General features: G+C 38.6%; 1 protein-coding gene and 1 non-coding gene across 3 annotated transcripts; one reads left to right on the top strand and one right to left on the bottom strand.

Moving 5' to 3' along the window:
- Positions 1 to 888: 888 nt before the first annotated feature.
- fgd5a (FYVE, RhoGEF and PH domain containing 5a) lies at positions 889 to 25,577 on the bottom strand. Of its 2 annotated transcripts, none has more exons than XM_077727094.1 (21): positions 25,462 to 25,577; positions 20,988 to 23,634; positions 16,417 to 16,531; positions 15,889 to 15,947; positions 15,486 to 15,516; positions 12,825 to 12,976; positions 12,589 to 12,745; positions 9,099 to 9,189; positions 8,935 to 8,985; positions 8,765 to 8,823; positions 8,022 to 8,093; positions 7,864 to 7,932; positions 5,430 to 5,513; positions 5,254 to 5,333; positions 5,033 to 5,129; positions 4,666 to 4,803; positions 4,392 to 4,494; positions 4,172 to 4,308; positions 3,424 to 3,552; positions 3,083 to 3,237; positions 889 to 2,717 (listed from the first exon to the last, which is right to left on the bottom strand). In XM_077727094.1, the coding sequence occupies exons 1-21, from the start codon at positions 25,469 to 25,471 to the stop codon at positions 2,681 to 2,683; spliced, it is 4,473 nt and encodes a 1,490-aa protein (XP_077583220.1). In that variant the 5' UTR covers positions 25,472 to 25,577; the 3' UTR covers positions 889 to 2,680. The 2 variants fall into 2 exon arrangements, with proteins under 2 accessions (XP_077583220.1, XP_077583221.1); XM_077727095.1 differs by having other exon boundaries at positions 3,451 to 3,552.
- trnae-cuc (transfer RNA glutamic acid (anticodon CUC)) lies at positions 3,775 to 3,846 on the top strand. The gene has a single exon. It is a non-coding gene; the product is annotated as a tRNA-Glu (tRNA).
- Positions 25,578 to 26,021: the final 444 nt, after the last annotated feature.

The raw sequence follows: 26,021 nt of genomic DNA, 5'->3' as shown, positions 1-26,021 counted from the left end.
ACCGGTTTTGCCAGTCGTTTACTTTTAGTTATAGTGCACTGTACTGCGGAAGTACAGAATGGCTCAGTCACACACCATTCCTGGAAATTACAGGCTTTTTAAGTATGCATTCATTGTTTGCGGTGGCATTCCAAAGAGCCAACAAATTGTATATTGTCAAAGACATTAAAAAAAGTCTCATCTGTATGTCTATGCCCCTTTAACATGACTAAATTAAAATGACTGCACTGCATTTTAACAATGACAGACATAAAAAGATGTTGCTTAGCAGGGTGTCTTACATTATGATGGGTATTTTACTGGACACGTGCATGACTCTTTCTGTTAACCATAATTATATGACTTCTTGCAAGATGACATCAAGGAAATTTCCATCTTTTCATAGCTAAAAATTTCTGGAAAATTCTATTGACAATGGAATCTGATGGTTGCAAAAGCAAACTACTGTAATCGCTATTGTCAAGTGACTTAAGTGGCAGGAAACATGCAGTATGCAGGTTACTTGCCAAAGAAAAGAAAATTTGAATTGAAACATGTTTTCTTTACCAGCATGGAGGCAAAAAACAACAACATTTTCTTTTGAATCATCCATGCAGCATTTAAATGACCCGTGATCTCTAGTCTTGTTAAATTTACTTTGTTGATATTCTGCCCCCAAGTGGATGCACGAAAATCTACCCCAACACAATGCATACCTTTTGTTCACCTTTTCACCCTTTGGTTGCTCCGTTCCAACACCACACGTGCCATATTTTGTGTGGCAGATCCAGCAGCACACTATAAAACTCAGAAAGAAAATCAACACATTTCAACTAAAGGGAAAACATCTTTTGAGATGTGCTATGACACAAAACATTTTGTTTGCCATTTCTGACAGAAAACAGAAAGAACATTATGTACTTTCTTAAGAGTTGAGTTTAATACGCATCTATTTACATAAAATGTACTTTTACAATCCACAGTATTCGAGAGGTACAATCTCATGTAACAATTGAAGGCCAGCAAAACAAAAAGGTAGAGAAAAAAAAAGAACAATTAAAAAGCGGAAATAAACATGAGCTTCACTCATTCGGACTCCAGTTTGCTTTCTACATTTCCTCTGAGAAAATAAATAGGTCAGGACAAAATATAATGTAAGCAAATGTTTAACAAAAAATCAAATGGGTGACAAAACAAATACAGTCCATTCTTCAAGAATTTAGAAGATTCTAGCTGCTTTTTTTTGAGCATTTCTAAGGCAGGCTTCATTACAGGGGACATAATGTGAGTGATTTTCTCCACAAAATCCTGCCTAATCTTCTGATTTTTTAATGGATTATTATATGGTTTGTCTTAAAACAGACCAGATTTACATTGCTATGATTATATTTAGATATAAAAAAAAAGTTTTTTTTTAAAATGTTGAGGTTAATGATAAACCAAGCCAATAGGAAATCATTTGAAAACATTTTGCTACTTCTAATTATAGGCTCTATTGACTGTACTATTATGTTTATTAAATAGCACAAACGTAAAATTTGCCCAACGAGTGATGAGGCTCATAGCATCCATCTGCCTGTATATTTTATATTTTAACCCGATACAGAATTTTGCCTGGAGAACATAAATTGCCAAATGGAAACAGAGACTACTCTATAGATTTAGATCAGCCCCTAAATCAAACAAAACAAACCGACCGCAGGTGTAAAAGCACCCTAAAAAAATGATTCACGTTACAACTTGAAGGGATTGTGCACTCTCAGAATCTGAATATTCGACATCAGCATTTTTGTCATCAAATTGAAATGAGCAGTAAATATACAGCTTCAAAAATCGCACAATAATATATACACTAGATACCTAGACTGTAAATGTAAATTTTAAAAACACTAAGCAACTAGAATTTATAACAGTGGATTGAAAAGAAGCACACTGTTGGTGTAGGAGTAGTACAGTATTGACTAACATTGTACAACCATAATTCAATATTAGGCACATTAATTATTAAATGAAAATTGCACTGAATGCCAAACGTGGAAAGAAACTGGCACTGGATTTTTTTTTAAATTTCAAAAATCTACAAATACAAAAAGCGTTCATTATTACAGAACGGTTGTTTGGAATATTACATAAAGGATACTGTATATGTATATTTCACTCTTCATGGTTTATATAAATTTACTTCAAAAGTTGTAAAATTCCCATTTATTTTTGTAAGCGCTCTCAAATATGATGCATTTAAAACCTTGATTGGCATGTTCATTTTTCCTTTTTTTTGCAATGAAGCCTCAGGCTTCAGGTGTATTATGTATGTTTATAAAATGTTCACTATGATATCTACTTGCTGATCACAATCCATAATGCAATAAAACATCATTTTCAAGTAGAAAAATATAGCCCTGTTTGAGAGGTGTTTAGCAGGAAGGATTTTTTTTCTTAATATCTGTTGTGAATACAATTTAAATGTTAATGTTGTCTTTGCTGTGTTTGAAGATTGGATCCTCACTGAGTTTTGGTTTGTGTGGGAGTTAAATCTTAAGCTGACAAAGAAGTTCAACTTTTACTTCCTTACCGAATTGCATTTTAGCTGTTTTTTCCCGCTCTTGAGATAAGTTGATATGGATGAAGGTTCCTTGCTGAGAAGATACATATTATGCTCCATTGACTGTCCATTGTCATAATGTCTTACACTGTGCTGGTGCTATAAAACTGTGGCCTCCTCAATGGCGTTAACCCATCTGGAAAACACACACACACAAAAAGAAAGAAAGAAAATAAGACTAAAATGACTAGAGCTATAAAATATACATTATTTAATCATTTTGGTTTTTTAAATCATTCTTTAAAATATATAATCCTCACAGTAAAAACAAAAAGGTGATGAAAAGAAAAGCCTTTCGTGAAGACGTTTACATCCAAATAGGGTAGTTTATCCACAAATCTCACATATTTCATGGGTGTCCATTCCTTACATGATAAACAACACATCATGACATGGTGATCTTGCCTCGCTAGTCCTTCCAGGTTCTTATTCTTTTGAGCTGATATCCTTCATTCCTAGTATTAAGTTAAAGGTCATGTCAGGAAGAAGAGTGACACCGACCTGCGTGCTGTGTGATGATCATCAGCCCTGAACGTGTAGTACAGGGTTTTCTTGTTGTAGAGATGGAACACATTGCTACTCTCATCTCCCTCGGGCCTCTCAGTCAGTTTGACAGTGAAACCTTGCACAGGTAGACTCTCAGAAGCCACTTTATCCTAAAGGTAGAGAGAGCCAAGGAGGTAAATGAAATCAACTTGCAAATTGAATGAGATGACATCTTGTTGACAGAAGTGCAAGGGCAAGAAGAATCCCATAAAAAGTCTATAGAAAAGAAGCTTGTGTGAGTGAGTAAACATGTGCAACTGAGTTGGGCTGGTGTGGGAGACTCTGTGCCCCCTCACCTCATGAGTTGTGAAGGTGTAGAGCACCTTGTCTTTGAGGAGGAACCACAGTCGCTTCCATTTCTTCTTGCTCTTCTTTCGGCGCTGTAACATGCCACTCATGGTGGAGCCTTCCACCTCAAGAGGCAACTAAAAATGCACAGAGAAAGTTTCAATGATATAACTTGATCAGAATATGACAACTGGTAGTCAATCTTATTTTATTCCCCCCCAAAAGTAATTGTGCCTGTGTTTCTTAAGTCAAGTATAAGGTATTCAGCGAGATCTATTGGCTGTACTTCTGCATAACGGCCAGTTGCTGCCCTTGCGGATGCCATGCATAGCATTCAGCAGACATATGAGGCATGCAACTCCCTGGTGGTCTAGTGGCTAGGATTCGGCGCTCTCACCGCCGCGGCCCGGGTTCGATTCCCGGTCAGGGAAGGATTTGTTTTGAAGTATTCCATGTTTTATAATAAATCATCTGCTTGACACCGTAGCTCACACTCGAACATTCATCACATGGTGTAGTAGCTAGATAGAGGTCCTCAAGGGACTCTGTGGGTGCATATTTATGTTCCAACTGATCCACCAATAGGGTTTCTGCTCAACCAAGAAGCAACTCACCGCAATCTTGACATAACAGATTTATGAAATGGTTTCCTCTTTGGGGGTTCGAATGAAAGCCTGCACCCACTGTGGCCCGTTGTGGGATAGTTTTCCCACCCCTGATTAGTATTTGGGCATCACGTGCACAAATGTAACACACCTGATTGAGTGACGATGTGCTCTTCCTGCTCCTCCATAAACTCGGAGTCTGTAAGCTTTGGAATACCGCGGAGATAGGACGACTGGCCCGATGAGTGGGCGGACTCGTGTTGCCGCATGCCCCTGACACACTGCCACCTAAGATTCAAAACAATCAATATACATTTCTAATGACAATATAATTTTAATAAACCTTTAAAAGCTTGTATGTTAAACTTCACCTCTTTTCCGGAGCTCGGAATAGCAATGGTTACAGACTTTGGCCACCCTGTCTTTGAGGTACTTGAGTGGATATCGATTCCTTGAACAAGCTCTGCACACTACCTGTAGGATCACAATACAAAAACATTACATAATATATGAATAATCTGGTATCAAATTAATGAAAAACTGGAGCAATGCAATAGTCAAAAGCCTGAAAGACATTTTCACTACACTCTAGTCTTGCTCTTAGCAAAAAGTCTACTACAGAATTACAATGCTTGCAAGTCTAACCTTGCCACAGGCATTACAGTGATGTCGTCTAAGAGTGAGGCTGAAGTCAGAGGTGCAGTTCATACACATCATCACATGAGCCACAGGGACCAGAACAGGAGCAGCTTCACCCAAGTCCATCCACAGTTTCTCACGGGCCTGTTAAAGCATGCATTGAATACATAAAAACACTGGTTAGCAAAACAACATGCATTTAAATGATCTTGATATAAAGATGATTTGCTATTCCTGTTAATAATGAAAATAATATGTTGTAGAGCACCAGGATGTGTGCTTTTCTTTAAATGTTTATTTTAGATCATATCTGCTAGTTTTAACTAAACTTACTACCTAAATATTGATATTATATGTAGTACTTCAGTGTCACCTCATTACAGGGTCCGCCAAATGTACAGAGTCCTGCAGCGTGGTCTGCAATAGCTCGGCTCAATGTATGGAACCAGTCCTCTCGTTCCCCAACCGAGCTGACAAAGGAAAAACAATGTTCAATATAAAAATTGAGCAAATGAGTAAAGTTGAAACATTTTTTTTTGTATATGCTGATATTTTTTTTTTGCCAGCAATTGTTTCAGATTGAGTTTTATTTACCTAGCGGAGAGTATAATGGTGATGTCAGAAACCTCAATCTTAAGGCAGTTCAGCACATTGTCAAGAACAGGTTTGCTCACCTATGTGTGTAGATGTACAGTTGTGAGTTAAGTCAACAAGTTTATATTATCCTATGAAACAAATATTATATTGTGTTACACACAAAAAAATCTTACCTTCATTCCAGACAGGGACAGTGTGTTTTTAAGCCTATATTTTCCATCTTGCTGTGGGTAGGTATATAGCATTATATCATTCATCTGATGTTGGATAGAGAGAGACACACACATTATGGTAATGCATTTCCCCATTATAGAACTTTGTAGTAGCACAAAATGACCACAAGGTGCTGATAAAACTATAAAGATATTTAAGAAATCATCAAAAACCATTGGTATTCGTTTATTTGTGTGCATAACATTCCTGGAAATTACCACATTCATAAAGATTATGAATTAATATTAGATTTATAAAACGGCAGTCCTCAACCTGTGTGCAGGTTAAGTGCACAGCAAGATAAGGCAATAAAGTTGTTTATTTGCACGGAAAAGTAGAGCATTGTTATTCCCTGAACACACCAAGAGCCCATTGTGTTGTGCATGAGAGGTATTTCATTTCTCCCCCTTCCAAATAAAGAGATGACATAATTGGTCACACCTAATGTGCGTTCTAAACATCCGCTGGGGCCATAAAGACAGCATCCAGGAATTCTCCACCCTGTGCTGGGTTCCAGGCCTCCCTTAGCTCTCCCAGAATTCTCAAACTACACTGTCAAGGAGGTTTGGGTGGGACAGGCCACCTTCAACACAGCACAACAACCAAACACGCCAGGGAAAATGTTGCCCCGGCTGATGGCCTCTCAAGAAAAACAATACATGATAACCAACCTGACCTACCTAAGTCTGTGAACTCGGGCCTGCTTGCTCCGCCACCACAGTTACTAAAACTCCCAGTCTATTGTATTGCTGTCACACTCATTGATCTTTCATCTTCTTCCTTGGGTCCTTTTTGCATTGTTTGATTTGTAAAAATGTATTCCCTGTTTATAAAGCAACTTATGCACGTCCTTTGGTGGAATCTCTACTGATTTATTAGCAAATCACCAGCAATATTCAATACTACTTGCCGTGAGTTCTGATTTCAAAACTTTAAAAGTATAAAGCACTATCCTATTCTAAAATAATATAAAATGTGATCAGTAAAAAGCATGAGTTAAAAATGATTTAGAGGAAGCAGCAAAAAAAACAACCTCTTTCCACATTGGTCAGCAGCAAACTCAGTGTAATAGATCTAAGTGACAAAATGACAGTATATCTCCATGAAATATGAACAAATATGCAGTCTCCTAATGCTAAAATCAGATTTGTGTTACCCAGTCTGAAGTACATAGTAAACATCTCTCTCTCTCCCCCTCTCTCTGCCGAGCTTGGCATGAGAACTAACTAATTACAAACGAAACAATAGAGTGGGCTTCTCTATTTCATATGATGTGTTTGTCTAACACCCCACACCCATCCAAACTCTTCAACCTTCCCCTCCCTGCATTCTATGGGGTGTCTGGCCTTCACTTTGCTGTCAGTCTCCTCCCAATACACAGGAAATCAGCATCCAGTGACCCACACCAAACATCCTGTAAGGAAGCGAGACTTTGGAAAACAAGTTCGGAGAGGGGAGGAGATTGAAGAGGGAGGCCCCTGCTTGTGGGTGGGGTGCCCAGTGGACATTTTACAACTTTGGCCATGTGCCCTTTGCATAGTTGCAAACAGACCTCTGTCTCAAAGTCGCCCATATTTTTGTGGCTCATGTTAGTTTCGCCTTCAACAGGTGCTCTTCACTAAGAGGTCAAAAATGTCTTGCACAACACAACCTACTTTTAAGTGAGCATTCATTTTGGCTTTAAAATGCCTACAATATATATTATGATCAGACAGTGAAAGTTTACCTCAAGATGTGGAAGTCAGTGTGAATGTGTTTTTTTTAATAAACTGTACCCTATAAAAACACCATGTTGTACTAAGAAATATATGACAATAAGTATACTACTGCTTGGCACCAAATGATACATGTTGATTTTGAGTGAATAAATTATTTTTCCAATTTGTTGACCATATATACATTTTCCATTTATTGTGGTTTACTTTAGAGCCTATAATAAACATACAAACAACAAATTTGTTCTGAACTACACATTGCATGAGTGAATTTAGGACTGGATGGGGTGTTTAGAAGAAAATTTCAGTTTAAACAATTTGACCTCACTTGGCCTGATCACATCTCACTAATTAACACATTAAATCTAGTTAAAATCTTGTGTGTAGTTGCCAAGCAACCTCCAACCAAAGATGCATTGCACACTGTCAGGAAATAGTCATGGGCAAAAAGATAGATCACTATAAAACTGCAAATTGTCTTTTTACACAACAGAGTGAGGTGTTAATTAGTGAGCATTGCGTTCATGCAGGCTGGGACCACAGCTCTTGTATAGCTGCAAATCTCAACAAAGTTCCGAAATAATTACCTTAGTATTTAGATAAATGAGTGGTGGCAAATGGCAAATGTTTAAAAACATTTTTTTTTTTACATCTTGGAATAAAGTTAAGAAGGAGTTACCAGAAAAAGGTGTCTGGGCTGTCTGCTTTTTCTCGAAACCTTCATGAGTGTTCCCTCTTTAACAAACATCTGTTAATAGAATAGACACACAATCGTTTCAGTAATAATGTGCTTTTAGCTTCAATGTAGAGGGGATCTCGTAGAGAGATTACGCTCACCCTGCCAGCCTTCACGAGGTCCTTCTTGCCTTTCATGCTGTATTCTATGTGGACCATACGCAGCAAGTTCTCCTGGGAGTGAGCAAAGAGATTTTGTGTGACTATCAAAAGGAGGAGAAGTAGAATGAAACTGCCCTTGTTTGTTTATGAATGAAAGAGAGGGAGGCGGAAAGAGTTGTGATAGGGAAGACTAGATAGGGGGTGGGGGGTGTGGAGATAGAGGGTGCTTGGATGTACCCCGCACTGTCAGCCCATGTGTGTGCGTGAATGTCAGTGCAGTAGGATAAAGAGAGACGAAGAACAACGTGCGCCGCGCCGCAATCTTGACAGCGAGAAACCCCTGAGACACAACATTCTGAATTATCGCCATAAAGATTCATGAGGGAGGCTGTAGATCTTGTTCAATTTAACAAAGCTCCCCTTTGTCAAGATACACCTGACACTTTTACATGAGCTCTACAAGAAAAAAAATGAATTTTCCTAACTGACACAGCAGTATCTTTGATGTGTTTATCCTTTGTGCTGGGTTTCTAGTCCATAAAATGTATTTGTATCTAAGAAATTAAAGATTTTTTGGGGTGATGCTCAAACAAATGACAATTCGTTGTGGTTGGATTTTTAATTTAAATGAACTTCTTGTTTTTTTTTTTTATTGGTGGGAACATTAATATGCTATATTTCAGAAATTATCATAAAAATAATGATAAAGCTCATTTAACCAGATTTATTTCAATATATCTTACCCCTTGTTTAAGATTGTCATTGGCCTGGTCCGCCACCTCTGATACAATCACTAAGGCAGCTGAAATAGAAACAGAAAAAGAGAAAGAAATGAATCACTATAAATTAAGCATATCAGTAAGTGATGAATTGCAACTTTATATTGTCTATATCCTAATATCACAACTTTTACCTTGTGTGTCCTCATATTCTTTAGAATCAGGTGAAAGGTTGTTGAGGTAATCTGGATGTAGTCAACAAGAACATCACATATTTTCAAAACTTTTACTGGGACCCCAATGGTCATATCATGCTTGAAACTTATTTCATAGATACATGTGATAGATACACAGTTACCTGTGAGCAACATGCGATATTGCAGAACTCTCACTAGGATCTGTAGCAGCTGGTGCTTCAGTGGTACTTCAGCAGCATCTGGACTTTTCCTCTGCAAAAATTTAAAATAATAATAATAAACAAAACATATTTTTCCTTTATTGAGCATTTTTGAACAGTAGAAAGTGCTACTAATATATAACACAACAACCGTTTTAGGAAGAATGCATCATCAAAAAGTGTTGATTTGTCAGCATCCTAATTTGTCTCATGACTACTGTTGACGTGCCCTAAAGTGAGGCAAACACCTGTCCATCTGAACTCAGAAGCATGGTGCCCATTTACCAGACAATTAGCCTAGATTCATAGGGACTTGGACTCGAGTCACAAATTTGATGACTTGGACACAGACTTGACTCACTTATACAGCCTACCAGTGTCTGTTTAGTGGGATTTGGCTTGGTGGAATTATCTCATGTGAGCGTAGTTTCCTTATGATTGCCCATTGTCATTCATCTCTCATGTGACCCAGGTATTTCTGATTGTCTCATCAACCCAAGTCTATTTATTTAACCCCAGTGTGTTTATCCCTTGTATGCCCACAAAAGCATATAGGTTAGTTAACCTGTCCAATATGATGTGCGACAAGGTCAGGAGGCAATTGTGCTGCTTAAGGTGACCTTCCATTCCGCAAGACAAGAAAACTGAAAAGAAAAATCCCATTCTTCCCTGATGATTCATTTGGTAGGACAAAGGGGGTAGAGAATCCAGATAGTATTGGAAAATCAATCAGTGTAATTGTTTCTGACAGGTATTTACACCCTAAGGGGGAAAACATGCACACACCCACATTTTATATATGTCATCTCCGTAGGGGAAAGAAAAAGATATTTCTCAATTTTTTGTTTTTCATCCATTTTTTTCCTGACCACGACAGTAGGAGAACAGAAATTCCAATTCTGGATTAGAAAACTGAATGGTTACCCCACTTTCCACTAGAGCATCTGCTCTCCTCATCGTGTCGCATGTAAATTTTCATCCAATTGACACTTCTTCAGAGAAATTAGTTTGCTGATGCGTGCCAGAGATGATAATTAGCATTTGGCTTGTTCGGGCTAGTGATCAAGAGATGAAGAAGAACGATGCTTCACGCTGTGATGCAGACCCACAGACATCCGCGCAAACAAGCGCAGCCAAACTAACGTACCTTTTCAAGCCTCTTTCACAGCCAGCTGATTTTCTGTCTGCACACACAAAACTGATCTAATTGGGGAGTTGTAAAGAAGTGTGCTCCTATAATGACTTTTTGTCCGCCTCATTGCCCAGCTACCATGAGTAGCGAGGGATTCACTCCAAATGCTTATTTTTTCTCTCTCACTCTTCTTCCACCTGCTGCACAGCTCCCCCTTGCCACCTTGACCTTCTTACACATGACAAAACAAGCCAACTTTGCAGAAACCTAGTCGTGCACAAGCTGGGCCACTTAAAAATAGATTCATAAAAGCAGCTTCACTAAATCCATTACATTTGTGTCACCCTGTGGTGGCCAATGTTTATAGATGGTGCAGCAAACAAGGAACTAGCTGTGGAGAGGATGCTCTAATCCTGTAAGGGCTAACTCTGATCTGATCGGGGTCTCGGGCTACTTCATCACTGTCACCACATCCACAATGAAATTACTAACACTTCTATTCCCGGGCTCAGCTGCACAATCAGGGTTTGTAGAGTAGATTTAAAAAGAACGATGGACAAGAAGTTAAACCTGTAGAAATCTATGAAAACAATATATAATTGAATATAGCCTTGTCTTTGGGGTGGTCCAGTATATCCAGTGACCCACGTTGCTCTCCCTTGGTGCTACTTTTCTTTCATTAAAGAAGGCTCACATCTCCATGCTAGTCCCAAGGCGGTGCTTGACACAACACAACATCTATCACTTGCTTTCACGAAATACATTAGGCCAACAAAAGGATGCAAAATAAACACATCGTTTATTTACAATGTAGGTTACTCTATATGCATATGCAAATGTAGTGGCAAGTATACTGTAAAACATGCCTCTGGTTAAGTCCTCTTTTTCAAACATATAATCCCTCACTGCAATGAAAATGAACTGGCCTTTGATAAGGTAATGTCTTTTCATGCATTCACCTTTCTCTTTATCACTTCATTTACTGCAGGTGCCAATTAGTCGGACTCAAGTTCATGAAGCTTAAATAAAGAGGTTAATTAGCCCCAACTTTTATTAAGGTTATCAAAAGACATGGTCTCAGCTGATATAGACCAAGTGTGGAAAATGTTCTTTTTCCAAGGATAAGTGCCAACTAAAATATTTTAAAGATTATAACATATACTTTGGCTACTGTGCGTAAACGTCTTCTCTTTATTCCAGACAGTCTGGTGCAATTTTTCAAAAGTAATACTAAAGACTTTAATGTATTCCGTAGTTCAATTTTAATGTTACTACTACAATGAATTGTTGTTATTAAAAATCACCCAAAATATGATAAATATGTTTTTTTATTCCTCTTCATTTTGTATTTTATGGCTGGTGCAGCTAAAAGTCTGATACAACTTATAGTGCAAAAAGTACATTACATACTATATTCCAGATTTTAGGTGTTCATTAGATCCATCTGTTTGAGTGGATTACTTTAGATCGCATTGCATCAAGGAGGTATAAACTTGTTTTTTTTTCTTCCTTTAGAAAGGGGCAGCTGCTGTTAAATATTCATGAGTAGAAACAGTTGGTGCATTGTCCACTTTCTTTCCAAACTAGAAATACTTGGAAGCACTGAGTCAACAAACATCCAGCAAATCAAAGTATGTGAAGGTACTGATGTGAACAGTCAAATGCAGTTAGCTCTGTCTAAATAGTGACTCTATTCTCCAGACAGCCGTACAGCTGCATGGAAATGAGATTCTGACGAGGTTATCTTACTATCTCACTATCTTAATATTCTGTCTTTTTAATGAATGTTGCCAATGTTTTTTATTACAACCGCTGTGCACGTTTGCTTTTCAATTTTTGCCAAAGAAAGACTATATAGGGAAAATACATTGAATAGAGGAACCAATAAAAGTGGCAAGCCGATTTACCAATTATAACCTTTCTTGTCTGATTCTTTACAAGAGACAACAAATGGATTACTGACCAGATAAAGAAACTGAGTGAGAAAGAGAAAATGTCAGTCCCATTGAAAGGTGCACACAAAAGAGACATTTAAGGTCAACTCTGATGGAAGAGTACAAAGAATAATATCACCAGAATGACTGAACAAAGCAATGTCCCTTGACCAACAGGGAAATTTGGTATGCTTCAATAAACACAGTGAAGAATTTGGTTAGAACATATGCAGCCTCACAATTAACGGTTCTGAGTTTGAATGACGGCTCAGATTACTTTTTTCTTGTATCAAAAGGGATAGGCTGTAGTCTACCAAGGCTTCAAGAGGTCCAATGTCATATAAATAGATAAACTATTACAAGTAAATGAAATTAGGTAACCAACCTCAAATTCCTTAACGGTGCTAGCAAAGGTTGGATTGACCTTGCAGCTCTCCTCCAAAAGAGCCATGCTGCGATCATACTCAGAGATGAAGGTATCAAACACCTTGAAGTCGTCCTGATGTGACAAGAGCACGTCCACCATTCTCTGGCCTTCCTCCCTATGCATGAAATGACATTGGAATATGTTAAAAAAAACTGATTATTAAATCCCATGGTCATGTTTATGGTACTGTGTACCAGTGATCGATGCGCCCCTGCAGCTCAGTGAGGATTTGGCTGTGGAAAGTTAAGACCTGAGGAAGAACACCCAAGATCTCCTCCAATCTCTGATCCTCCACTATCGGATCCCCGTCCTCGTCCAAAGCCTCAGCCACTGCTGGCCTGAAGTCCTTCAAAATACAAAAATGAACCAAAAAAAGGTGATGAAGATAAAGTTGATAAGATAGTATAGGAACGAGGAAAGGGGGGAGCAAGGAGGAAAGAGGGAGAACGTGAGACATTAAAATGTACATGCACTGACCCTAAATTTCATGTATAAATAAATCATGTATATAAAAAAATTGCCAGTCCAATTATGATCAAATTGTATATGCCTAGTACACACAACCAGATTTAACAAAAAATAATGGTAATCGGTTATTCTGTTGAAAAAAGGAACTCAAAAACATACGTATATTATACTTATTGTTTTATATTGTAATGGAAATAGTGCTCAACTTTGACTAAGATTATTAAAAATGTAGTGTTTTTATTGACATTAAAACTATGTTCATAACAGCAGTTTCTTTTATATTGAACTTAGATTTTTACTTTGCAGGTGTAACTAATGCCAGTGAATGTTGAAGTATGAGGGTGGAATAGGAAGGAAAACAGGAGGAAGGTCAGGTCTTCCTAAACATCCTTCCTGCTGCCCTTCCTCCAATTTGGGCTCTGTCCAGGCATTCAGGAAAGGAGGAACTGTCTGCAAAGACACACTACCAGGTGTTGCATAATGGCCTTGATGCCACAGTATTGTTTTGCATTCAGAGCGGAATCTACTATACATTTAGCATCTGACTAGAAAAGAACAGAAAGTTCCATTATGTCTTAGAATTCAAGTGAATTAACAGGCAAGTGTCTCTTCTACAAAGGAATTAGACGCAATCAGTAAAGAGATTCAAATTAAAAACAATTCTGTAAGAGAAAAAAAAAGGCTGTCTGACAATCTGACTTCATCCAATTATTTGTCTTAGCAACAGGCTTTGTGTAATAAGGCCATCAATTTGGACAGAAGTTTTGTATAACGCCCAGATTTAAAGATGTCCCAGCTGGCTGTAAGATAATGTGCTGCCACTTAGTGCTATAAGCCGTTCGTCTTGCACGATTGAACTTGTTCACGTTAGCATTCATCACATCTGCCAAAGACAAGATCAGCTACTAGATGATTGTCTCCTACTTTTACACATACTGACACATGTTGTGTGACCTACTATATCCCCAATTTGATTTTAAGAAGATTGTTACACTTGGCTGCCAAATTATTCTTCCAGAGGTCACCAGTATCAATTAAAAACAGACAAATAAGCCTCAAATGTTGAAGCTGTTGTGTGAAAAGTCCTTTAAAAGAGGAGCACGGCTTCCCTTCCTTCACAGAGACAAGGTCTGGAAATTCTTTGGGCTCTTGTTATTCCTTATCAGACAATGGAACAATAGCTCATATGAGTCTCAAGCTCAACCCCCCAAAAAACAAGCATGTTGAGCCACTGCTTGGCTTCCAAGCTCAATGACTTCATTTTATGCATGGCACTTTGTTTGTATCCAACTATTTTAACAGTACATGCCGAAGAGGACCAAGATTTAAAGTTCTAGACAAATATTGCTTCAGTAGCCCTCTCATTTCATCTCGTAAATGTAGAAATGATAATCAGTTTATGGTACTGGAGTACCTTTTATCTGAATATATGCGTCTGGAATTTGAATAACGTAAAAGTGTGGCTTTTAGTCTTTCCTGTGCAGCCTTGAGGTCATTAGTGGGTTCTCTTGTATAATATTTGCATTTTTAAAATTGAATGTCATCAAATTCCATGCTAATATATATATATATATATATATATATATATATATATATATATATATATATATATATATATATATATATATATATATATATATATATATATATATATATATATATATATATATATATATATATATATATATATATATATATATATATATATATATATATATATATATATATATATATCTTGCTACAATACAAGCATGCATGAGCTTTGGGTGACCTTGTTCAAGATTAAAAGGCACATCTGACTGAGAGTCTCCTCTGAATTCACTGTCAACCTGACAGATTTTAACTCATAGCCATGAATTAAAATTCATATACACCTTTTTACAAAGCATTTTTTTTGTTAACTTGTTACAATAGCTACGTATACGTCAACATATGTACACCATTTGCTCTTTTTGGGGTTTCTAGTACCTTGCAAAAAATATTAAGCATGTGCTCGAACAGATTATGGACTAAAATTTAAGGCACTTAATTCATGTTGAAGACATTTAGGACAATTTTCCTCATTTTTATCTTCTTTTGCCGTGACATGGCCAGTTGCCCAAATACTTTTATCCATACTGTATATCACGTAAGGACAATATCGGCAGGCGCTGTAAATACACTGCCAAACTTTACAACTGACCACACCAGAGCACAATATGTTAACTTTGTCAAGACCAGGAAATAGATTGCACTGCAACAACATTGATAAACTTTAACAGTGCTTACAGCAGGGGGAGAAGAGGCAGACAGAGGCTTGGGAGCAGACTTGCATGATAAAATGTTATCAGCGTTTTTCCCTTTTTTTTTTCTTTTAAGAAAATGGAATAAGGGGAGAAGGTTTTTACCTCTTGAAGGTACTTGAGGGCACTGACATGTCTGAAAAAGATAAAACAGAAATAAGAACTCTTGTGGAAATGACAGTTCATGTGAATTTTGAGGCTGGTTGGTGATATAAAATAAAGAATAAAGCCACCAGTACTTAACAATGTGATGCAAATAGGTAAATAACACAAGACACATTTTTGTAGAACAGAGTGCTGTTTTGCAACGTGCACAAATTGAAGCAATGTTAATCTCATTACAAGATCTATACATTATGTATGATGAAACCACATTAGAGGGTTAGTTAAGTGGAAAGCAGAGTGAGGATGAAACAGTTCCTCTGAATGCAGCTTGCTAGTTTATCTCACACATGGGTGACATTACAACAGGCAAAACATGGTGTGATGACACCATGGCGATACTCACAGTCTTTCTGAATCGACAAGCTCCTTCGCAACGTAGAACGCTCGAGAACGGCCGTCAGTCTGTATGAGAGTAGTGACAGATTAATGCTAATATTTAAAAGATATTTACTGCTCTGAAGCATCATCAGCAGTGATGATACAAAAACAAATTCCACATAAAAAAAGTATATATACATTTTTTTTTTGCTCTGCTGTCAGAAAAAGATTGATTATTTCATTAAAAAGTAGCATAGACATCAGGGCCCTCTCAAAGGTGGCACTTTAAAATACGAATGCATTATGTATGAGTGTGCAGTACCAGGGACAGCAATGCAGCTATTTAATCTAATTTTATATAATCAAAAGGGCTCAACACATTACATTGAAACCATTTAAAGGGATACTGGCAGGTTTCCTGTACTTTATCTGTATTATGTTTTTCAAAGGGGGGAAATTTCCAAAACAATTTCTCATAGATTAAATGTAATAATTTATTGTGAAAGCCCGTCTATAAGGTCATCTTCCGGGCGTATTATTTCCCACAACATACTTGTCGATCATAGGCTTGCTCCATGGATCCTTCTTCTTCTTCTGAGGTACGACCATGGTCCTCCTCAGTTGACCCAGCAGAGACTGAGCTAAGGGGGAAAGGCTCAGTGTAGGCACTGTAACATCAGGGAAAAACAAAAGCACAACATACTGAGAGGGAAATCAATCTTGTTTGTACCTTAATTCGATATTCTAAAAAAAATGCACTTAAAGTTAGGACTCTAAAACAACAAGTGTGATCGTGTGTATAATGGTTGTATTTTTTTATGTGCCCTGCCATTAGCTGGTGACTCGTTCAAGGTGTTGTACACCTGTGAATTGAAGTCAAGTGGGAGTAGCGCCGTCACACCTGCCACCCTGGTGAGGATAAGTGGCATCCAAGACGGATAATGGATAGCGTCTCTAAGCATTTTCACTCTTCACATGCAGCACAGTGCCACACTATAATCCCCTTCCCAATTCATCACTTTACCGATGACACACTTGTGTTTGTACAGTGATAATCCTTCAGCGTAGTGGAGCAAGGCTCTAGGGGTCTCACTGTGGGTCAGTTCTCTTATAATCTCTCTAATGCTACCTAGGGTAATTATTAAGGTTGTCTGAACCGTTAAAAGCCATTTAGTGTGTTTGATCAAATTCCCCTAACAAGGTTGATGATTGGAAGATGATCTAAAACCAGCAATAAGAGAGCTGACCACAGCAGAATTATTACAGATAAACATTCACCGCATCATTTCATATGGCTGCAAGCGCTTTCACAAAGATCTTCCATCTCCAAAAATGTCTGGGCCGTATAAATCAACTGTATAGTCTGTTTAATTGCTGTGATTGCAGTGCTGTAAAACTGCAGTCCATCATACAAAAAGCTCTTTCTAATAATTAAGCCGCATAAGAGAGGAGATGTTGGTATTATTTTCTCATTTATTACAAATTTGTGGCCTCATAATGAATAGAAAATGCGGTCTTTTAAAGCTCCACTGTGTATGTCACAAAATATTTCGTACTTGAGCACATTTTAATTAATTATTCCAACACACAGAGGCACACACTCTGTTGGGTGGTCTACTATTGGCGTTGAATCCCAATATAGACAAAACAGTTTGATCTCCAGGGTGACGTTGAGTTTCTGAAGGAATTTCTTTAAAGAAATACATCAACTTTCTAAAAACACTGTCATGCATTCATTAGTTTTCCACACCGCTTAACCTTGACAGCTGACTTTGGGCGAAAGTCGGACTACACCTGGTCAACAGTCTGTCATGGGGCCCATACAGAGATAGACATCCATATGCACTCACAAACACACACCCACTGAGTTGGAATCTATCCCACACTGCCCTCACCGAAGTCAGATAAATGAACCACTACACTATCAGGTGGCTTTCTTCACTCATGTTTGTTAACAAAAAAAGTGAGAAATGCTCACATACTGTAAGAAAAAGACCAACTGGCAGGCAACATGTGAACAGAACAAAAAGACAGAAAAAATGGTTGACGGTGCAGTAAAAAGAAAGGATTCAAACCGTCGTAATGATTCCTACAGGTAAAACAATGTACATATGGGACAGAATATGTTAAATAATTCCAAAGAAATATTATGGAAACACTGTTAATCTACTGTGTCAAATTTAGAGGCCAAATTCCCTTTCTTTAAAAAAGAAACCTACATTCAACTGACATTATTGGATTATACCTGCAATATGCAAGTCAGAAGAATTTAAATATATATTAATTGCAACCACAATCCCCCATACACACATATGCACACACACACATACAAACACTTTTAATGGCACTATTACGGAAAATAGGCCCAGCAAGAATAGGTGTTTCTGCTGCTGTAGAAAACACGAGCAAAACTGATGGGGGAATTGTGAAAATTGAATGCTTCAGTTTTATATTGCTAGTTCTTTTTTCCGACGATAATGTGTTGCCTGTGGCGGTTGTGTTTTTAATGTGATATTGTATGGTGTTCTAATAATACAGTGCCCTGACTTCTTGTCGTACTACCTGTAATATACTTTGAGTGCCGTGAAGGTGCAAAGGCGCTGTACAACTACAAGTCCATTTACCATAACAGGTAACAGCGTGTGATAAATCCACATCATGCAGCAAAAAAGGGCTACATGCTGTGTGCAATATTGTAACTTTGCAGTTTGCAACCTGTCCTCATGGGTCTACTCAAAGCAAATATGTCACAAAAGAAAGGTTCCATAAAAAGCAGCACTTGAAAAGCAGACACGGCATTATTGGAATACTCTAAGCACCTTCGGTCCACCACCATGGTGACTCCCTTCTTCCACACATTCATGCAATTTGTCATTTATGTCTCCCTCTCCTTGTCTCCTGTCCAACCCTTGTCCTGCATTTCCTGTAAACAGCCTTTAGGCTAGACATTTCCTCCCCGGGGATGACCTGGCAATGACCTAAGAATGCCTGGCACCGGGCCTGGTGAGCCAGCGACACACCCCATCCACCACCGCACCATAGAGCCACCACCCAGTACAACAATACACATAAGGGAACTCCTTCATCCCGTATCACTATGGCCGCCATGGTTGGGATTGGCACAGAAAAGGTTTTAACCCATATTAATAATTATGAAATTAACACTGCATAAGGTGAAACCCTTATGCAGTGTTAATTTCAGCACATTTTCTTAAAGTGAAAATTACTAAAACTGACACCTGGGGACAATTTATGGTTTCAAAGTTGAATATGAGCACAAGTAACACGCTTTTTTTGGCAAACTGCTTTTTACTGCTCATATTTTGCCACACTGCTAATTGGCAAGCGGAGGGGGCTTTCTTAGCGAGTGTGCCATCTTTGACAAAGTACACCCGCATTTTACAAACACACACACACTTGCTGAATAATTCCTTGGCTTATACTGGGTTGAGCCATTATTCATTAGTAAGTTTGAACTTGAAAATTGAAATGAATATGACTATTTAAATAGCCTGATACAGTCAGAGCAACGTTGTAAAACATGCAGCTCTGTCACCATATTGTAAATTCTTTTTTACCAAGTGCCAGTCTGGTGGTGAGATTAAAGTTTAGGATAAAACATACCCACAAAAACTGTGGCTGTATTCTCCAAAATATGTGCTGAACCTTTCCATTCAAATAAACATTAATCAGCCCCTCTAGAGCCACTAAAGTGTGTCTCAAACAACACAAGGCTCTCGAGGGAAAATGTGTTGAAGTGAAGAGGATAGTACTAGAGTACTGGCTTTTGCATTATAGTGAGTGCTGCAGGTGAGCTTATCAATTCAGAATGTGCCACAACAATAACATCCCCTAGAGAAAAGGAGCAGACACAAAAGTATATATGAATATGGTAAAAGTAAAATACTGAGATATACTATGTAAATTTTAAGGTGTATATGATTGAATGGTGTGATTGTGTGTTCCCTTAAGCAGAAATGACCATAATCTTGAAAACACACCAATATGATCTTTATGTATTTTAGGTAGTTCTCTACAATGAAATGTATTTTTTGACCACACATACATCATCAAGCACTACTATTTTATTAAGAATGGGAAAGATTGTGGCTTCATTGCAACTAGAGCTTGCGGTCATGCTGAGGTAATTTGACACTGTCTGACCGCAGTGATTCTTCACTCCATCACCCACTGCCGTAAAGCCATTGGTCCCCCAAGGGTGCAATGAATGAGCGGCATGCATGAGGGTGGTACTTTAATAAAAGCATTTCTAAACTTAACCATAAGTGCTGGGTACAAGAGAGCAATTAGAGGCAAACTACTCATTGTACCTTCTTTCCTCTTTCTTTCAACTATCCTTCTATGTTTTGTCACACCCACCCATGCTTCATCTATTAGCACAGTCCTCTTTTTTCCTTTCTTGTGTGGAATATGCTCTTTTACAGCCAATACTCTTCTCTGGCTCCCCTCCCCCTGACTTTTAATTGCACCTAATCATGACTTTATCTCCTGTGAATAATCTTTGCTTAGCGAGCGATTGCTTATATGTTTTATCATTGAGGCAGATACACCCGAAGTGACCTCTAAAACATTATCTAAATCCCCCCCAAAGGGCTATCCCACAAACCAGCTGGGTGCTCATCTCTCATTTAACAGACTCTTACAGAAGCTAGATTTAACTCAGCTTTGTGCAGGATACTTTAAGAATGCAAAACACGTTATTACGCTATAAAAGGGTCAAGAGTGCAATTTAAACGATTCTTACAATACTACACAATGGGTAAGCACTGACTATTGATTTGAAAAGATCAATCCTGATAAATGCCTTCTAACATGATTCACCGGCATAGGTAAATTACACGCAGCTTGGTTTTATCACCAAGAAAAAAAAACAGAGGGTAAAGTTCCGCTGTTATCAACTGTGTTTTTCTACTCATTCTATGTTAATGGAAATGGTTTTATAGCCCAAATTAAAAGAGTTACAGAGGTCTAAGGATTTTTCATAGTAAATCAGTTTACAGACTGTGAGCATGACAAATAGATATGAAAACAGTCCACATAGTACTCCTTGGCTCAATAACAATGAGGTAATAGTACAGTAATTTTAGTGAAAACATTACATACCTTTCAGGGTCTGCTTTCAAAGGTTTGCTGTCTATGCCGGGGAAACTATTCATGTCAACATATCCATCATTCTCATTGCAGGGGACTGTCATGCGATTTGGATCTTCAAAAAACTCTGTAACAGTGTGCGATCTGGCAGGTCTGCCTGGAATTTGTATGTTCTCATAGTCAGAACTCATAGCAGGAATATTTTCATAGTCAGAAGTGTCAGCACTAGGGAAGGAGATTGAGCGGGGTTTGGTTAAAGGCAATGGCATGGCAGAGCGTTGAGACCGTTCTTCAAAAGACTCAACTCTGGAAACCCCTCTGCCATAAGCCTTCAGGGTACCTTTCCTTCTCTGAGGATCTTTGTATAGGACAAAAGTTGATGGCACGTCTGAAGAACACTGCTGGGGATTTACCATATGAGGAGAGCTTGAGGTACTTCTTCGGTCCAGATCAATGACCCTCGCGGGGCCATGATGACTGGACTCAGAAGAAGACCGAGAAGAACGAACAGAACCATCACTGAAACCTTTTGAGTCTGTCTTCCTCTTGAACTTGAGAGCTAGAAAACGTTTGAAGGAAATTTTCTTCTTCTTAAATTTGTCATCAGGATCGTGCTGGATCAAGACCGATGGGGAGCTCTTAGTTACTGGTCTCTTTGTGATATACGCTAATTCAAATGGTGGCGGTATGTCCGCTAGGGAGGTTGGGGTTGAAACCCCACTGGATGACTGGTGGCTACGTTGAGAGAAACTTCCAGAAGATGTCATAACACATGGAAGAGAAAGAGTGTCATCTTTCCTCTTGATCTTAATGTCGTCATTCAAAACTTGTTCAGCCAAGGACAATTCGGGACTCCCTGCAGAACGGGAGTACAAAAGGAAGCGGCGAGATTTTGTAGATGGGACTAGGGAGGTGTCCCTAGCTGTTTCAGACTGGATAATTGGCTCACTGTTCTGATCCAAGGACACTGTGTAGTAGTCATGCGTTTGATATTCCGTGCCTGTCTCTTCGGGCACAGTTTCTGGAACATAACCTGGAACTTTTCCAGAATAAGAGCGAGAACGTGTCACAATTGTCTTCCTATCTAGGTTCAAAAAGTTCTCCCCTTCAGAGTCGAAGCCAGCTTCCTCATAAATATGCTCGTCACTTTCTGAGTCAGTGTCCTCATCGAAAGGCACAATATGACAATCGAGTTCCTCGATGTCTTCTTCAAACGCCTCTGTGGTGTGGGCAAATACCACCCTATTGGTTAGCTCTGGTGTGCGGCACAGGTCTAGGTCTTTTGGCACAGTGATGTTGCATAACCTAAGGCGAGGTTGGCAGCTATTTCTTTGACTGAGGAGAGCCTGATCTCGTTGAGCTGTTCTCTCTTTCACAGTTTTTCCTTTAACTTGTTTCTTTTCTGGCTCATCCTCGTCATCGTCATCACCTATTTCCACATAATCTTCTGAAGAGACACATTCTAACTGGTCAAAGTCATCGGCTTTTGGACAGGAAGAATCATCAATGTCTGCGTACTCATCTGCTGACTCGGTGTCTTTTGTTTTTTCGCAGTGCTGATCCAAGTGTTCCTCAACCTCTGCTTTATCTGTGCATGTTTGCTTATCTTCGAGTTTATCTACGTCATCTGATGAGACATAGAAAGGCTCAGGGGTTGAAGCCAGTGGTGCTTGGTGATCATTAGACTGATTTTCATCAGTTTCATCCTCCCCCCACTCTGGGTCAGCAGTACAGTTTTCGTTTGGTGGAACAGATTCAATGACAGAATATGGGCCAAACACATCTTCCGTGCTGGAGGTGAAACGAAAGCAACCGGACACATCTTTGGTGGCCCGTTCTGGTTGCCATACTTCAGCCTCTCCACTTTCAGGTCGATCACAAGACCCACATGTGTCACTGGTTTCATCTGTTGGGCCAATCACATCATAGGGATACTCCTCGGTGACTGTTGGAAGTGTGCGGAATCCAAATACAAATCTTCCAATTTCCAGCTCATTGTTATCTGAGGGTAAGTTGAATTCAACACAGGTTGTCTCGCCCATACTCAGTGAATACATTTGATCAAATGTTTGTTCATTTAGGTAATTGTCATTTTTTTCATTCAACACTTGTTTATTCCTTTCCTCTGCCTCACTATTTATATCCTCCTCATTTTCCTCCGTGGGAGACATGAGAACAAATCCATCTTTGTTTTGGTTCTCATCAGGTTGATTTGAGTCTTTGTCAGGATCCTCATTGTCAGGGGTATCTTCAATCAAACCATTATTTGGTGTAGCTGTGTCTTCAGCGCCAAAGCTCTCAATATCATTATCATTATCCTTCTTTAATATTTCCACACAGTGTGTTTTCGCCTCTACTTCTGTTACATCTTTGACCTCTTTGTCTGTTTCAGTTTTTAACTCATTTTCCTGGTCCGAAGCAGTGTTCTTACTAGGATTTGTTTCCCCATTAGAGTGCCACAGGTCTCCATTAGAGAGGCTCTGTGTGGAGCATTGCTCGTCCTGTCTTACGAATGCATAGAAAGATTTGGGCTTGGGTGCGACAGGAGGTTTTGACCCATCTACTGTAGGACAAGGCCTTTGCATCAGCTTGGACTGCACTTTGATGGTTAAATGACTTCGGACCTTTGGTCGAGGGTTTTGTAGCGGGTTTTGGAAATCTGCAAAAAGAATAAATATAATGTCAAAAAAAATCCTGCAATGAAATTGAAGCCTTTTTATAATTAGGGCACACAAATATAAATATGCTTGTTTCTCTAGGGAAAGACCCATGTCCTGTCCAGTAGTCAGTGACATGCAAGGTACTACAGGGAAGATTATCAGCAGAAAAACCCACAGAGCCAAAGCGTACTTAAGGAAAAACAATAACATCTCCCTGTCTGGGAAATAACACTATTAGGGATCACAATCAATGGTAGCTCGTCAGGTTTCAAACTCCACAAAGATAATATGTAGAGTACAGTATAGGAATATACTAAAAATACAAAGGTGATAGCTGTGTGCATCACTGAAGTTTAGAAGCATCATGAAACACACTCATTCCTAACAAATTGTGCACACCCCTTGCAGCTTCCTGTTATTGAGCACCTGCCGTGACGCACATCCGATTAAAAACTATCTTTACGTATTCGTGTTCTTGTGAATTACTGAATGTCTTATTTTAGGGACATTCGTATCTATTATAAATAGAGACAAAGCAGTAGTCTTGTCTGCATTTTTTTGAATAAGTCCACACAGGATGTCCATGGGAAGGACATTAGCAAACCCAGTCACTAAGAACGTCTAAGAGTACACATTTTCACTACACAAATGGACTTCCTTCTCGTCATTCTTTCACTGAAAGCACATAAACACACACACACACACACACACACACACACACACACACACACACACACACACACACACACACACACACACACACACACACACACACACACACACACACTTTTGCTGAAAAGGCTCTTTGAGTGTCAAAGAACAATAAAACAAAAGAAAAACGAGTGTCCAAGGCTGACAAAGCATCCAACTGCAAACAACAGGATATGAATTATGCAACCAGAATTCAAGAAAAGCAAATGTTTGAAAATCAAAAGAAGTGAAAAACGGGTGGGCTGTGATAAATCCAAACACAGGATATTATTTCAGCCAATGTCCACAAAAAATCTTACTTGTACATGCATAAAAAAATACTAACATATTCAAGATTTTGGGAAAGCTTACAAATAAACAATTGCCCAATGGTATTGTTTGTGACAAAAGTTATATCATCCTTATTTTCACATTTAACCTGCAGATGACCATGTGTAAAGAAATTAGGGCTGTTTTGCACCTAAGTCCAAGTGACCTAAATATGTGGATCAACCAATACTGAGTCCAGGTCCAACATTTTGGATGGACGGAGGTGGAAAAAAAGCCTATTGAAATGCAAAGTACTAACATATACTTCTGATATTGTCACTGTTGCATAACCTTATTGTTAGTTTTCCACGACAGCTATCATAATGTTTTCCTACCTGCAGTGTTTCCTAACTGTCTCTGGAGTGTTGCATATAAAAATAGCATATACTCTTTATAAATTGTTTATTTGGCTTTATCCTTGCACGTTTGGATAATTGCATTGCTTCTTAGATTTTAAGATAAAAAGTTTCTTGAAAACTCAATTTTTTTCCACCCGATTCTGATCCTATAAAAATTATGTGATTGGGCCTAATTACCGATCACGTGATTGGGGAGCATCCCTAATATACATGTTAGAATAATAAAAAAAATAAAAAAAACTGAAAAATCTCAACAGATTTTTAAAACTAATTATCAATGTAAGTGAGATCACTGTGAAAGAATGCCTTTAGTATTGACTCTAAGTGCTATTTTTACAATACAATTACATTTCAAAAGCTTTCACAGAGATATACTAAATTTCACAACTCTGTATCTCAAGCTCAAGATTGACATGAAAGTAATCCATGAATAAGCTTACAACCAACCTGTGTTCATTGTGGGACATCATCATCCACGAGAACCGATAGTTGCGCTCATTCTTCTCCACACTGACTGCATTCTCCACAAAGTTAATCCACGTACACGTTGGTGGGGAAAATCAGATCGCCTCGTCTTTGCCTGTTGAACGGTATCAGATGATGATGTTAATGATGATGCGCCTTTACGCGTGAAAAAGCAAATGCGCGTTTTGCTGGTGCGCACCGTGCGTGCGTGCGTGCAGCCAGCCAGCCAGCCAACGTCCACCTCTTCTAGTGATGATGCTCCACTCAAGTGAAGCTCAGTGTGCAAACGGGAGCTACTGTTTGGCTTCCTCGCTGAGGCAGGACTCCACCTCACACACGTATTACATTACAATCACATACATACGTGTCTCAGACCTCTTGAACACGTGACACATTTGACTACTATTAGAAAAACATTAAGTAAATAATGCTCACGGGATTTAATAAACATTAAAACAATGAAAACAATAATTTACTAATTTCCTACTTAATCTAAAACTTAAAGTGTTGTTTTAAACTCTGACGAGAAACAAACCTAAAAA

This window comes from Stigmatopora nigra, chromosome 10, assembly GCF_051989575.1.
Source record: "Stigmatopora nigra isolate UIUO_SnigA chromosome 10, RoL_Snig_1.1, whole genome shotgun sequence".
Taxonomy (NCBI): domain Eukaryota; kingdom Metazoa; phylum Chordata; class Actinopteri; order Syngnathiformes; family Syngnathidae; genus Stigmatopora; species Stigmatopora nigra.
This window is presented reverse-complemented; position numbering and strand designations above follow the sequence as displayed.